Raw genomic sequence first — 16739 nt, 5'->3', positions numbered from 1 at the left:
ATGCCCCCATATGATACCCCCAGTAGAAAGGCCCCTGTAATGCCCCCTGTAGTGCCCACAGTAGTAAGGCCCCTGTAATGCCCCCATATTATACCCCAATTAGTAAGGCAGGCCCCTGTAATGCCCCCTGTAGTGCCCTCATATTATGCCCCCAGTAGTAAGGCAGGCCCCTGTAATACCCCCTGTAGTGCCCCCATATTATGCCCCCTGTAGCAAGGCAGGCCACTGTAATGCCCCCCTGTAGTGCCCCCATATCATGCCCCCAGTAGTAAGGCAGGCCGCTGTAATGCCCCTCTGTAGTGCCCCCAGTAGTAAGGCAGTCCCCTGTAATGCCCCCCTGCAGTGCCCCCACATTATGCCCCCAGTAGTAAGGCAGGCCCCTGTAATGCCCACCTGAAGTGCCCCCATATTATGCCCCCAGTAGTAAGGCAGGCCCCTGTAAAGCCCCCTGTAGTGCCCTCATATCATGCCCCCAGTAGTAAGGCAGGCCCCTGTAAAGCCCCCTGTAGTGCCCACATATTATGCCCCCAGTAGTAAGGCAGGCCCCTGTAATGCCCCCTGTAGTAAGGCAGGCCGCTGTAATGCCCCCATATTATGCCCCCAATAGTAAGCCCCCCCGCCGCACACCGACATACACACAAAAAAAATAAACAATACTTACCTTAAACCCCGCTCCAGTGCCTGCTGCTGTCCGTCCGTCCCCGGTGCCTGCTCCTCGGAACTATGGGAGTGACGTCATGACATCACTCCCATAGTGCACTGTGGAACCTGGAAGCCGGAGCTCTCGGGAGTGAGTTCCGTCCTCCGGCTGCCGCTGCTGCTGGCGCCGGGAGGGGGAGGAGAGAAGAAGCCGGGTGCCCGCTGGTAACACAATCTCAGCGGGCGCCCGGCAAATGGAGGGTGCAGGGGGTGCGATTGCTGGGCCGGCAGGCCCCTTAAGCCGCCGGGCCCCATAGCAACCGCACCCCCTGCATCCTCCATAGTTACGCCACTGTATATATATATACATAATATATATGCTTGTACCCAGAACCGGCACTCAGAGAAAATAATGTAATGCAGGTGCTTACCGGGTGCCTCCACAGCATGGTGTAGCATAAATAAAGTTCAGAGGGGTGCGGCACTTCATTAGCAGTATCTGGAATTATTGTCCGTGAGTGCCGCACCCCTCTGAACTTTATATATATATATTTGTATGTATATGTGTGTGTATATATATATATATTTGTATGTATATGTGTGTGTATATATATATATATTTGTATGTATATGTGTGTATATATATATATATATTTGTATGTATATGTGTGTGTATATATATATATATTTGTATGTATATGTGTGTGTATATATATATATATTTGTATGTATATGTGTGTGTATATATATATATATTTGTATGTATATGTGTGTGTATATATATATATATTTGTATGTATATGTGTGTGTATATATATATATATTTGTATGTATATGTGTGTGTATATATATATATATATTTGTATGTATATGTGTGTGTATATATATATATATTTGTATGTATATGTGTGTGTATATATATATATATTTGTATGTATATGTGTGTGTATATATATATATATTTGTATGTATATGTGTGTGTATATATATATATATATTTGTATGTATATGTGTGTGTATATATATATATATATTTGTATGTATATGTGTGTGTATATATATATATATTTGTATGTATATGTGTGTGTATATATATATATATATTTGTATGTATATGTGTGTGTATATATATATATATATTTGTATGTATATGTGTGTGTATATATATATATATATTTGTATGTATATGTGTGTGTATATATATATATATATATATATATACACACACACATGTATATACATACATGTTGAGTTTTCCATATCCGAAATGCTCGGGACCAGGAGCATTTCGGATATGGGATTTTTTTCAGTATTTTCAATACGTGGGGGTCCGGCTTGCATTGCGAGAGTTCAGCGGCATCCATGGCAGGATGCGGGGGTCTAGCGGCATCTGTGGCGGGGTGCAGAGGGGTCCAGCAGGGTGTGGGACCATCGATGGATTGGGAAACATCGGTGGCTGTGGCCTGAAACATTCAATGGTTTCTATAGATAGTTGAATGCATCGGCCAAAATTGCAATTTTTATGGTATACAGCGTTTTACAAATTTTTTTTTTAATAAAATTGTGTTGGATACATTTTAAACAGATGTTCTTGACCTAATTCAGTCATAAAAAAACTGACAATTTCTGAGTGGTTTTTGGAAAAAGAATTTGTCAATTAAGTGATTAATAGGACAGATATATGCAAAACAAAGATGCTAAATTTGCATCTGTTTGCATAAACTCACCATTTGCGTCTGTGAACAAAGGCCCTCATTCAGAGCCGCTCGCTATTTGCGGTCGTTCCTTCTAAAACAAGGGGTGTCTATTCAAATGTACCGTTCGCTAATTGCGGTCTGTTCACACCTCTAAGTCTGAACGAGCGAGCAAAACTTGCAGTTGTAATTTTGAAAAATACGCCCCCTTGCCGCTCGCACCATACGTCATGTCCGCTATTTATTAGATTAATCGAGTACATCGAACAGCGTATGAACTGCTCGCTATTCTTGTGGCTGGTTTTTTCAACCGCTATTTTGCGAGCAGTTCTGAGTAAAAAAAAACCAAGTGACGTGGTCAATGACGCTGCTGTATTAATTATGCACTCCCTTAAAACACCCGTTTTGACCTTTAAGCACGCCTGCGTTCGAATTCCACACCCCCGTTTTCAAGCACCTTCCCCTGTTACCACCCACATACGCCTCCTTCTGTCACTCAAAATAGCAGGCATTCGCTATATAGCGAACAAACGATTTTCGGCCGCACTGACTGGTTCACGCATGCGTATTAAAATCCGTACGCATGCGCAGATGTGCGAACATCGGTCAGAACGAACGAGCGGCCGCTTACGAGCGGCTCTGAATCAGGGCCAAAGGGCCTGATTCAGAGCTGGACGCTATTTGCGCTCGCTCGTCCTGAAAATAGGGGTGGCTATTCAAATGAACCGTTCGCTCTTTGCGGTCTGTTCACGCCTCTAGGTCTGAACGAGCGAACAAAACTTGCGGTCGTTTTTTGGGAAACTACGCCCCCTGGCCGCTCGCATCCTACGTCATGTCCGCTATTTATTAGATTAATCGAGTACATCGAACAAGGTATGAACTGCTCGCTATTCTTGTGGTTGGTTTTTGCTACCACAATTTTGCGAGCAGTTCTGGCTTAAAAAAAAACCCAGTGACGTGCTCAATGACGCTGCTGTTTTAAATATGCACATTCATAAAACGCCCGTTTTGACCTTTAAGCACGCCTGCGATCAGATCTCCACTCCCCGTTTTCAAGCACCTTCCCCCGTTACCACCCACATACGCCTCATTCTGTCACTCAAAATAGCAGGCATTCGCTATTTTGCGAACACATGAATTTCGGCCGCACTGACTGGTTCGCGCATGCGTATAACGATCCGTACGCATGCGCAGTTGGGCAAACATCGCTCGGAGCGAACGAGCTGCCGCTTACGAGTGGCTCTGAATCAGGCCCAAAGATCCCTGCAACTCAGAAGCAGCACCTCTGGGTGCCATTCTCAATATTGGGAAGTGGACCTGCACCTATGCGTTTGCTAGGAAGATATGAAGGTCTTCCTAGCTCTGAGTACTGGCATGTTTTGTACTGTGGAATTGGAAAATAATGGTATATAAACGACATTGAAGTCCCCATGCTACTCAATAACCAGCACTAGGCAGAACACTAGTGACACTATAACAAGGAGGTTAGTGACACTATAACAAGGAGACACAGAGCATGGGTACGCCCTGCCATTGTGGCAACCAGCCGCAGACTGGTCAGCCCAGTGCTGGAATCCCTAGGGAATTGGGGACTTCTTTTTGAAAGCAGAGTTAATAGTAATCAATAGTTTTATATAACGTTGTTCTTTACAGGTGTATGCGTAACGTGTAATTAACCTGTTTTACAATGTTTACAAAGCAAAGCCTGCACAGATCTGCAGCTCATGGATGGCGGATTCCCTTTAATTTGCACTGGCCTTGCGCCACAGCAAAACCTCTCAGCTCACTACATGGTAGTCACATCACACCTTGCGGATCGGTGCAGAATTGTAAATGATTAATAGTAGCCTGAAGAAACAAACCAAGGAAAAATGGTACTTACCAAGATTTTTCTTATAGCCTGCCACAGGTTTTATCTTATTTTGTTTTCTGGGATTTCTGCTTCAAGTAATATCCTGATTAATATTATCTTTAATCCAACATTACTTTGTACAATGAGATTTATGTTTAATTATTCTGCAGTTATGTATATTTCAATACCTAGGACATCTACAGTGGCCTGGTGGGGCCATTATTAACCTGCAGGAAAGGTGTACTAAACAGCAAGGGACTGAGGAAGGATATTGCCCAAGAATTTGTTTTGCTGTTCCTGGTATTTGATGAAAGTTCTTCATGGTACTTGGAAGAGAATTTACAACATTATATTCACAAAGACCTCGAAGATATCACTAATATAGAAGAATTTGAAGAAAGCAACAAAATGCACTGTAAGTGCGTCGTCAATCACTTATTTCATGGTCAATTGTAACTATCACATACTGAGTGCAGATGAGCAAAATAATTAGATTGTAAGCTCTTTGGTCGTATTTACTAATTACCTCATTTCTATTCATGTTGTCTCTTATTTCGCATAGCACTCGTTATTTATTCCCTTTATTGAAACGTACTGTGTAAAAATGTATGTATATATATATATATATATAGCCATATTTTTATCATCATTTATTTATATAGCACCTCTAATTTTCAGCGCTGTACAGAGCATATTTGCCATTCACATTAGTCACTGCCCGATGGAGCTTACAGTCTAAGGGCCTGACTCACTACGGATCGCTATTGCGATCTCAGCTGCGATTACACACACAGATCTGCTGTGAAAATATGCTATGAATGCAATCGCAAAGCCGTTGCACATTATTACATCCATAATACCTTACAATCCTGCGTATACATCGGTAACATCGGCCCCTCACACATAGGGCCTGATTCAGAGCCGCTCGTAAGCGGACGCTCGTTCGCACCGAGCGATGTTCGCACATCTGCGCATGTGTATGGGTTTTAGTACGCATGCGCAAACCAGTCAGTGCGGCCGAAAATCGTGTGCTCGCAAAATAGCGAATGCCTGATAATTTGAGTGACAGGATGAGGCATTTGTGGGTGGTAACAGGGGAAGGTGCTTCAAAACGGGGAGTGGAGATCCGAACGCAGGCGTGCCAAACGCTCAAAATGGGCGTTTAATGGGTGTGCATAATTAACAAAGCAGCGTCATCGACCACGTCAGTTGGGTGTCTTGTAGCCAGAACTGCTCGCATGATTGCGGTAGGAAATGCAACCACAAGAATAGCGAGCAGTTCATACGCCGTTCGATGTACTCGATTAATCTAATAAATAGCGGAGATGACGTATGATGCGAGCAGCCAGGGGGCGTTTTTTTCAAAATAACTACCGCATGTTTTGCACGCTCGTTCAGACATAGAAGCGTCAACAGACCGCAAAGAGCGAAAGGTCAATTTAAATAGCCAGCCCCTTTTTCTGAACGAACGAACGGAAATAGCGTCCGGCTCTGAATCAGGCCCATAATTACAACAGGTCTGACCCTGCCCTGAAATTGCTAACCTCGTCGCACGCAGTGAGTACTCAAGCTGTGTATGCCATCACAGTGTCTAATTTATGCACGCCCAAGTAACAGTGTTCAAATGGAGAGGCATTTCTCCAACCACTTCTACGTCACCACCCCTCCCAAACGCTGACCTCCCGTCACTCACTCTGCGATGGCTTTGTACTGTATCTGCGTACGTTGTTGGAATTGCGATCTGTAATGAATCAGACCCTAAATTCCCTAGCATTCCCTATACATTTTTATTTTTACGTCAGCACCCAGTGGTACTGTATGTTTTGGAGTGTGGAAGGAAGCGGGAGTACCCACAGGAAACCCATGCAACATACAATTTCCACAGGGGCCTTGGTTGAGAATTGAATTATTACCTCAGTTCTGTAAGATAGCTATTCTAAGTTACCACTGTGCCAATGTGCTCCCCCATATATCTCACTATAGATTGCCACCTGCAGCAATTCAGGGTTTGAATAATATTGTGTTAAGTTTGCACCTTCATCTATATTCCTCAGATCCCACAGTCTAACAAGGGGGGTGTTTCAGGCTCCTATGGTATTGCTGTCGCAGCTACGATAGCACTATTATAGTAATGCAGCAGGAGGTATCAATGCCTCCTGCATGCATTACTGTTCCGAGTTGTGTCCATGGACGCAGTATCAAAACATCTGCGTGATCCTAGTGAGGCTGAGTTACCGTGGGGTCACTCTAGCAGATTCACAAAAGAGGCCAGGAAATCTCCGCCAGCCGATAGCATGAAGACACCTACTGCCACGATTATTGCACCTTACAAAGTACATACAGTAAGCAAATGAACACATGAGAAAACTCAGTTAAATAAGCACCAGGGCATCAGCAACCAAGTGTTAGGTGTCCTTGTGGGGAGTTAGGAGTAAATGATAGTATAAGTAAGGGAAGGAGAAGCACATGAGGGAGAAGGACCCTACTCGTGAGAGTTTACATTCTAAAGGGGAATGTCAGATAGACAGTGGTGACACAGATGGTGTAGACAGTGAGGTAGGAGCATGGAGGATTGGGTTAGGATGAGAGCTGGAAGGCTTTGATGAAGATGTGGGTCTTAAAAGTCAGTTGGAAGATTTGTAGAGAGGTCTAGAGTCTGATAGAGAGAGGGAGAGAATTCCAGAGGTAGGGAGCAGCACGGGCAAAATCTTGGAGATGAGAGTGGGAGGAAGTAATCAGTTGGAAGGAGAGGCGGCATGCAGTTGTGGAGTGAAGTGGGTGGGCAGGTTTGTGAAGAGAGATGAGGTCAGAGATGTAAATGAGAGAGGATTGGGTGAGGGCCTTTGTAAGTGAGTGAGAAGCTTGAATTGGATTCTGAATGCGAGGGGGAGCCAGTGTAGGACTTGTAGGAGAGGGGAGGCAGATGTAGTATGTTTGGAGAGGAAGATGAGCCAAGCAGCAGCATTGAGGACAGATTGGAGAAGGTAGTCAGCATTCAGGAAGGCCAGGTAGGAGGAGGTTACAGTAATCCAATCTGGAGATGACCAGTGAGGGCCTTAGTAGCATCCAGGGTGAGAAAGGGTCTGATCATGGAAATATTTTTGAAATGAAAACGGTAGGACTGCTAAAGGTACTGAATGTGTGGTTTGAAGTAGAGGTCGGAGTTAAGGATAACCATAAGACAGCGCACTTTGAGGCTAGAGGAGATAGTTATGCCGTCAATAGATAATGACATTTTGGGAAGTGAGGTTATGTGGGAGGATTGGAAGATGATCAGCTCAGTCTTAGACATGTTAAGTTTCAGAAAGCGCTGGGACATCCAAGAAGAGATAGCAGAGAGACACGAGTGAGAAAAAAGGGGGAGAGATCAGGGGAGGAAAGGTACTGTAGATCTGAGTATCATCGGCATAGAGATTATATTGGAGGCCATGTATAGGATGTATGGAATAGGAGAGGTTCAAAAATAGAAACTTGGTGGACACCTACCATTAGTGTAAATGGGGGGGACAGAGAAGGAATGGTCAATGAGGTAGGAGGACAGCCAGGAGAGGGGAGTGTCACGTACACCAAAGGAGTGAAGGATTTGCATGAGGACATGGGTGGTCCACAGCGTCAAAAGCAGAAGTTGAGGAGAAGAAGATTTGGCAGCAAGGAGGTCATTGCTGACTTTTGTGAGGGCAGTTTCAGTGGAGTGGAGAGGATGGAAGCCTAACTGAAATGGGTTAAGCATGGAGGGGGAGGGTGGAAAGGCGGTTGTAAACAATATGTTCAAGGAGTTTGGAGGCAAAAGGGAGGAGAGAGATGGGTTGGTCGTTGGAGAGAGTGTTAGGATCAAGGGTAGGTTTTTTTATGAATGGGGGAGGCAAGTGCATGCTTGAATCTAGAAGGAACAGTGCCTGATGAGAGGGAGAGATCGAGGAGGAGGGCAAGCTGGGAACAGTCAGAAGGAGAGAGGTAGCATAGGAGGTGGGAGGGTATAGGATCAAGGGGAGAGGTGGAAGGGGGAAGGACTGGATGAGGGCCATGACTTCCTCCAGATACAGGGGAGAAAGGTCAGAGCGAGATGGATGGGGAGGGGTGGTCTGGGAAAAGAGGGGGTGGAGTGCTGAGGGTCTGGTGGGATGCAATGTCCTGATGTATGAAGTGAATTTTAGATGTAAAGTAGGTGGCAAAGTCAAGGGCAGAGAGTGAAGAGGGGAGGAGAGGAAGAGGTAGGCAGAGGAGGCAGTTGAAAGTGGCAAAGAGACTCCGGGGGTTTGAGGACAGGAAGTTGATGAGGTTCTTGAAATATGACTTTTAAAGAGGGAAAGGGCAGCACTGTAGGAAGAGAAGCATGACCCTTTAACTGTCAAAACGCAAGTGCTACCAAACTGTAGACTAGAGCGACAGATCAAGAACGTTGGTACTTTTGTCCCTGAAGTAGTTTTCTGAAATGCTTTGAGGAATAATTTTATACACTATTCTCCGTTACTTTTCTCCCAGCTATCATGATTCTTTTTTATCTTGTCATCTATGGCTTCTGATTTGTCATCTCTGAGTGATTGTCCTTTCCTGACATTGTATCATCTCTGATTTTTCTGGTTGTGAAGATCCCGGTGGCAGCAATGACATGTCTACTGTGGTCGAGGACATGACAAAGCCCAAAGGACACATAACAAATCACTTGAATAAAAAAAAGCTGCTTTTAGTGGTTGGGCCAGGTCTGGCTATGAAATCACGGCAACTCCTAGCACGAATTCAGCATTGAAATTGGTTACTAACAATAGAATTACTGTGCTTGTAGTAAGTACAGTAGTTAAGTCAAATTGGGAATGCTGCTGTTGAAAGAAACAATAGCCAACGGAGTGCTATAGAGGCTTGGGTGTTTGACCTGATTCTCCCTTTAGTTATAAAATTGTCTGAATGTTTTTCCCAAGGTTAAATGATTTTGTGATTATAGAGAATTGCGACATTACTGCCAATAATGTCTAGATTTTTGTTGAGTAAATATTGGTATCTTTGAATTTCAGCAATAAATGGAAAGCTCTTTGGAAATCTCCATGGGCTGACCATGACAGAAGGTGAAAAGACCAACTGGTATTTGCTGGGAATGGGAAATGAAATTGATATACATACTGTACATTTCCATGCTCAGAGTTTCATTTATAAGGTGAGTGAATCTCAAATATAATGTTCTCTCATATTAACTTGTTAATCTGTGTGGACAGTAAACTCTCAACAACAGGGCCCTGTCTACCTTACGTCTCTTGTCTGAAACTTCGTTGTATACCACATATGTGTTTGAGTATTGTAACAGCTGCAGGCTGAGCATTGCTTGAGAAGCTGCACTGGAGGGACAGTAGGTGGTGCTGTCTCTTAAATTGTCACTGTTACAGTTTTCGCTATATTATAGTGTCCAGTGTCCCTGCATTATAGCAGTGTCCAATTTGCCTTGCTGTAGTGGTTTTCGCACCCAGTCCCACCCATTTCACTAGGAAGTGAGCGGGGTGGTGCCCTACTTTTCCACAGTCTGTGGGACGCCCCAAACATTTTGGAATCTCCCCAACGTTCTGGGAGAGTGGGCAAATATGGGGCCTGATTCACTACGGATTGCTATTCTGCTTATACGCACGCAACGCAGTTGGTAATATCAGCGGTGACATGTAAATGTTTGCATTCGCATTGCGATCGCAGCCTGACATAAGGACGCCCACTTCCCCTTACTCACATCCGTATACTTGGCCAACATAGCGAAACAAATTGGTAACATCGAGTAAGAGCGGACAGTTAATGAAGCGCAGACCTCACTAAAGAATTGCTTACTTCAGTGCACGCTATGAGGCCTCAGGCGGCATCCGGTAATTTTTGCACGCCCCGGCAACACCGTAGAAATGCACTAACACTTCTGCGTTCGCCCGACCAGATTGCCACCCACAAAGGCCACTTCCTGCCAATCACTCTGCCATGGGTTTGCGTATCCCCTGCGATCGCTGTCCTGATCGCAGTGGCTAGTTCACGCACTGCGATGCATACACATACATAGTACTCAACAATTGACCAATTGCGTGTGTATAAACAACTGCGCCTCCTGCTGAATCAGGCCCATGGTCCACACCCATTATCCCCTATTGCTTTTTTTAAAATTGGCCGATCTTATGGCATGTCCTGTTGGTGTATATATCAATATCATTTGTGAATATCTAAAACACAAAGATATGACATAATAACCACGCTAAGTAAACATCATTTTGGGAAATGTTGTACATGAAGGTCCCCCCAGATAGGGCCACGTGTAACGTGCTCATGTACATGTGTCCATGCAGGGCCTTGGGTAACGTTATCATGTACATGTGCACCAGGCAGGGCTGCGTGTAACATTTATGTTGCTTACGTTTGTTCACTATATATATTTGTTTTACATGTGAGTTACCTAACTGAAGAGATTTTATCTTACCAAGTTCACTATTAAAAGTTAAGTTTTAATTTCTTAGAATTCTGTTCATTCATTTTCATTACATTTCCTTTCTAAGAGTGCCCCGACAAAGGCTTATTTGTCTTTTTTCTAGTTTTCGCTCTTTGCATAACTATTTATTATCTGTGTGTAACGTGCTCATGTACATGTGCCCAGACAGAGCCGCGTGTAACGTGCTCATGTTCATGTGCACCAGGCAGGGCTGTGTGTAATGTGCTCATGTACATGTGCCCAGATAGGGCCGCGTGTAATGTGCTCATGCACATGTGTCTAGTCAGAGCCATGTATAATGTGCTCATGTACATGTGTCCAGATAGGACCGCGTGTAATGTGCTCATGTACATGTGCCCAGATAGGGCCGCGTGTAACGTGCTCATGTACATGTGCACCAGTCAGGGCTGTGTGTAACATGCTCAAGTACATGTGTCCAGGCAGGGCTGTGTGTAACGTGCTCATGTACATGTGCCCAGATGGGGCCGCATGTAATGTGCTCATGCACATGTGTCCAGTCAGAGCCATGTATAATGTGCTCATGTACATGTGCCCAGATAGGACCGCGTGTAACGTGCTCATGTACATGTGCACCAGTCAGGGTTGTGTGTAACATGCTCATATACATGTGTCCAGTCAGAGCCGTGTATAATGTGCTCATGTACATGTGTCCAGATAGGACCGCGTGTAACGTGCTCATGTACATGTGCCCAGATAGGACCGCGTGTAACGTGCTCATATACATGTGCCCAGGCAGGGCTGTGTGTAACGTGCTCATGTACATGTGCCCAGGCAGGGCTGTGTGTAACGTGCTCATGTACATGTGCCCAGATTGGGCCGCGTGTAACGTGCTCATGTACAAGAGCCCAGGCAGAGCTGTATGTAACGTGCTCAAGTACATGTGCCCAGGCACGGCCGCGTGTAATGTGCTTATGTACATGTCACATGTTTATGTACACATGCCCACATGTAGCTGTGTATAACATGCTTACTACAATGGCCTATCCATTTCACTTACCACCATTGTACCTTTAACAAGAGACCACAATTTATGTCCACATATGATATAATAATCTGTGAAATTATTTTACCTTTTCTTCCATGTCAGAAGGACAAGGAGCACCGCGCAGATGTATTTGATCTCTTCCCTGGGACATATCAGACAATGGAACTGGTGGCGGATAACCCTGGGACCTGGCTGCTACACTGTCATGTCACCGATCACATTTATGCCGGCATGGAAACAACTTTTACCGTGAAGCGGCGGTCAGGTATGGAGTCAACTATTCCGCCCATATCTACACTTATCTCATAGTAACTAATACTTTGTAGCTAGAATCACACACGTGCCAACTGATCATTACGTGTAAAATAAAGTGACTTATTCAAAGCTGTAAACACTTTAGGGGGTAAATTTATCAAAGGTCGATTTGCTGTTCGATTTGAAGAGTATTTAGCTCTTCTCAAACCGACTCAAATCGAATGTTTAAAAACCAGTGATTTTGCCAGATTTACTAATATTCGATTTGGTATTGGATTTGCAAATCAAATTCGATTTAGGTCGATTTGTGAAAGTGATTTGTTGTTCGATTTGACATGTTCATGCACAAATCGTACGGCAAATCACACTTCAAACCGAACTGCAAATCCCCGACAGCATAGAACTGCTTCATGCTTTCACTTTCAGCATGAGCAGTTTGTTCTCACACAGATACATGCAGACATCAGTGAGATAAGAAAAGTAAATAAACAGTTAAAAGTAAGAAAAAAAAATGACGTGAGGTTCCCCCCTCCAAAACAGAACCAGCCCCGGACTGTTCAAACCCAGGTCTGGTTGACTAAGTACAGAGAAAAAATTGCATAGGGTCTCCCTGTACTCAGAGCCTGATTCAGACCCGCTCGCGAGCGCTGAGCGCTCGCAAGCAGGTCGATGTTGCCCAAGTGCGCATGCGCACTACGGAGGCGGCTCCGTCGTGCGCATGCGCGAGACCCGAATAACGACGGGCAAGCCATTGTTATGGGTCTCGCACCAAAGGGGGTGTGCTGTCGATGGTGATTGGTGAACGCCTACCGTCGGGGACGGCCCCACTGACATCACTAGTGATGTCAGTGGGAGTGTCTTCGGCTCTGATAGAGCCAAAAGCATTCCAGGGCTTGCGGCAGCGAGACCCTACCGCAAGGGTCTCGTCGCAAACCCGATGGTCGCGATGGTCTTGACCATCGCGACCATCATTTTGGCTGCTCGCTATAGCTGTGGGTGGTCACCCACAGCTATGCGGGTGACCACCCACAGAGGGTGACCACCCACAGAGGGACGGCCCTGATTCAGAGCGAGCGCTCTGTCAGAGCGTCCGGCTCTGAATCAGGGCCTCAGTACAACCAGCACTGGGCTATGGGAAGCAGGCTGGTTCTGGAATTACAGGGAAAAATTGCGTAGGGTCTCCCTGTAATTCACAGAACCAGCAGGGGACTGATGCCACAGCCAGGGGAGCCCTATCACCGGGCCCCCCAGCCGCAGCATCAGCCCTGACCACTAGTCAGCCCAGGCCAGGGATCCCTGGGGAGTTGGAGACCCCTCCTATAAAGGGGTCTCCCTCTCCAGGGCACCCCTAGCCTAGACTGATAGCCCGGGGCTATCCCCGCCACCCCTGGGCGGTGGGTGGTGGGTTGATTGTGTTAGTGTAGTGTAAAAATAGAAGAATAAAAACATTGTCTTTACAGTAGAACTGCAGGTCCCAGCAAGCCTTCCCCGCATGCTGGTACTTGGAGAACCACAAGTACCAGCATGTGGGGCATTAAGGGCCCACTGGGACCTGTAGTTCTCCTGTAAAGAAATGTTGAAAGAAACACACACACACATTACACAGTATAAGTTTAATACATACATACAGGGCTGGCGGGGATAGCCCCAGGCTTTCAGCCTAGGCTAGGGGTGCCCTGGAGAGGGAGACCCTTTATTGGAGGGGCTCCAACTCCCCAGGGATCCCTGGCCTGACTATGGTCAGGGCTGATGCTGCGGCTGGGGGGCCCGGTGATAGGGCTCCCCTGACTGTGGCATCAGTCCCCCGTTAGAAAGGGTCCAGGGCTGGTTCTTTGAATCACAGGGAGACCCTACGCAAATTTTTCCCTGTAATTCCAGAACCAGCCCTTGTTCCCATAGCCCAGTGCTGGTTGAAATAAGTAGAGGGAGACCCTATGTAATTTTTTCCCTGTACTTAGCCAACCAGACCTTGGTTTGCAAAGTCTGGGGCTGGTTCTGTTTTGGGGGGGGACCTCACGTCAATTTTTTATAACATTTAACTCTTTATTTGCTTTTTACAGTCAGATACATGCAGGCATCTCACTGATGTCTGCATGTATCTGAGTCAATCCGACCTGCCCATGCTCAAATCGAAAGCATGAAGCAGGTCTATTCATTTGGTGATTTGAAGTTCGATTTGAAGTCCGATTTTGAGGTCGATTTCAAATCGAATTATAATAAATAAGGGTTTTGTGTGTTGGGCTATGTAAAAGTACCAATGTTTTACCGATGTTCGATTTGAGGCCAATTTGACTAAAATTCTATTTGAAATTCGATTTTACATTCGATTTGGCCTTTAGTAAATACCCAAAAGCAAAATCGAATACAAATCGAATGAAAATCGCACCTCAAATGACTCAAAATGCAAAATCGACCTCTGATAAATTTACCCCTAGATATCTCTCATCCCCGATCTCTTTACATGCTGCTTTCCGTTTTGTAAAAAAAGATTCTACCATCCTGCAGTGCCTATAGAAATTCATCATACCCTGTCAAAATCCTTTCCTTTTGTACATTACTCCCTGAAAAATAAATGAAATCAAACTATTTCCAGCTTTATTTACACATTTGGCCTTACAACATTCATCTAATGAAAAATATATAAAACAAAGGCGCTATATTCATTCGGTAAACATGGGCAAAGTCATTAATAGCTATGCTGGGAAGTGGGAACTCGCATGAAGTGTAGCTGGGGTGGTCTACTCGGTATGCAATAGGGAAGCCGGCGGACGTAAGCCCGGCAGCCGGCTTCCTGGCTGCTTTATCCCGGCGAGTGTTAAATGACAGGCGTCTAATTCTAGACGCCTGTCATTTTACCGAAGCCGGGAGAGCGGCGCCCGGCATCCTGATCGAAGTGATGCCGGGCGCCTGTGTGGACAGCTGCGGGGGGGGGGGCTTAGGGTTAGGCATCCCCTGGGGAGGTTAGGGTTATGCTAGGGGGAGGGAGGGTTAGGCACCCCCCCCGGGGGACTTAGGTGTAGGCAGCGGGGAAGGGTGGGTTAGGTTTAGGCACTTAGAGGGGGGATTAGGGTTAGGTACTGGGGAGAAGGTTAGGGTTAGGCACCCCTAAGGAGGGTTAGGGTTAGGGGGGTTAGGTTAGTTGATACTTGCCTGGGGACGATCGGGATTTTCAGCCGTGTCGGCCTGCCGCTGTCGGGATTTGGGAAGGAATATGTATTCCGTCTACTCTACTGTGCAGTGATGTCACTGACTCCTGGGGGTAAATTTACTAAAGTGAGAATTTTTAAAAGTGGAGATGTTGCCCATAGCAAACAATCAGATTCTAGCTAATATCTTCTAGAAGGTGCTAGTTAAATGTTAAGAAGAATCTGATTGGTTGCTATGGACAACATCTCCACTTATAAAAACTCTCACTTTAGTAAATTTCCCCCCTGTGATATCAAAGGCTGCGTTTAATGAATATTGGTTCAGCCTCCACTATGTGTGTCACGCTCCAGACTAAAAACCACTTTCTTACCTCTCCGGTGCCTGTCCAGGATAGCACAGAGGTACGCTGCACATCGCTCCCGGCTGGTGCTGAGGTCTGTCTGTGCTACTCCTGCCCCGTCCGCTCAGTGTCCTGTTACTGAGCATGGAGATGGCTCTCCGCAGCCTCTTGCTGACAGCATGTTTTCCCAGCATGATGGCACACAGGCTACACACCAGAGTTCCCTCCTAAACAACAATGTGGGCGCAGCCATGTTGGACTCAGGGCCTGATTCAGAGCCGCTCGTAAGCAGCCGCTCGTTCGCTCCGAGCGATGTTCGCACATCTGCACGTGCGTATGGGTCGTAATGCGCATGCGCCAACTAGTCATTGCGGACGGAAATCGTGCGCTCGCAAAACAGCGAGGGGCTGGTAATTTGAGTGACAGAATGAGGCGTTTGTGGGTGGTAACAGGGGAAGGTGCTTGAAAACGGGGAGTGGAGATCCGAACGCAGGCGTGCCAAACGGTCAAAACGGGCGATTAATGGGAGTGCATAATTAGTAAGGGAGTGTCATCGACCACGTCACTTGGCTGTCTTCTAGCCTGAACTGCTCGCAGTGATTGCGGAAAGTAAAACCTACCACAAGCACTGCGAGCAGTTCAGACGCCTTTCGATGTACTCGATTAATCTAATAAATAGCGGAGATGACGTATGATGCGAACGGCCAGGGGGCGTCTTTACAAAATAGCGAGCGAACAAATGTTTCGTTCGCTCGCTCAGACATAGAGGCGTCAACAGACCGCAAAGAGCGAGCGCTCAATTTAAATAGCCAGCCCCTTTTTCTGAACGACTGTTCGCTAATAGCGTCCGGCTCTGAATCAGGTCCTCAGAGCGCTGCTCCCAGACCAGCTGATCGGATCATCCAATCCCTGGGGATCCTCCCCTATAAATTCCATTTTCAGACTGACCTCAGGGCCTGACTCAGAACAGCTCGTGAGCGCATAGCGCTCGCAAGCGGGTCGATGGCCGGGCAGTGCGCAATTTTCACTCGTTGCAGGACTCACTACAAGACGGGCTGGCAGTCGATTGTGATTTACAGCTCGCCTCGTATTGTAGGCGTGCAGGGGGGGTGGCTTGACAAACGGAGGCGTTCCTGAAGGAACGCCTGCCGTTTGTGGGCGGCCCTACTGACATCACCCGTGATGTCAGTAGTGAGCTTCCTGCTCTATTAGAGCAGGAAGTTCACTGGGGCTTGCGGTGGACGAGACCCTATCACAAGTGTCTCGTCGCAAGTTGGTTGCGACCATCGCCTGGCAGCCGCTAAAGCTGTGGGTGGTCACCACAGCTTAGCGAGCGGCCTGGAGGCCGGCCAAAAAAAGAAAAT

At 46.2% G+C, this 16739-nt stretch overlaps 1 protein-coding gene across 1 annotated transcript in view; it reads left to right on the top strand.

Annotated features, from left to right (window-relative positions):
• LOC148478262 (ferroxidase HEPHL1-like) overlaps positions 1 to 16739 on the top strand; it is a 129489-nt gene that overhangs the window by 102700 nt on the left and 10050 nt on the right. Inside the window, exons 16-18 of the mRNA XM_088455714.1 lie at positions 4378 to 4600; positions 9195 to 9334; positions 11736 to 11893. Of these exons, the coding sequence (XP_088311840.1) occupies positions 4378 to 4600; positions 9195 to 9334; positions 11736 to 11893 (521 nt within the window). The remainder of the gene's footprint in view (positions 1 to 4377; positions 4601 to 9194; positions 9335 to 11735; positions 11894 to 16739) is intronic.

Source organism: Taudactylus pleione, unplaced genomic scaffold (assembly GCF_031769625.1).
Source record: "Taudactylus pleione unplaced genomic scaffold, aTauple2 ptg000667l, whole genome shotgun sequence".
Lineage (NCBI taxonomy): Eukaryota > Metazoa > Chordata > Amphibia > Anura > Myobatrachidae > Taudactylus > Taudactylus pleione.
This window is presented reverse-complemented; position numbering and strand designations above follow the sequence as displayed.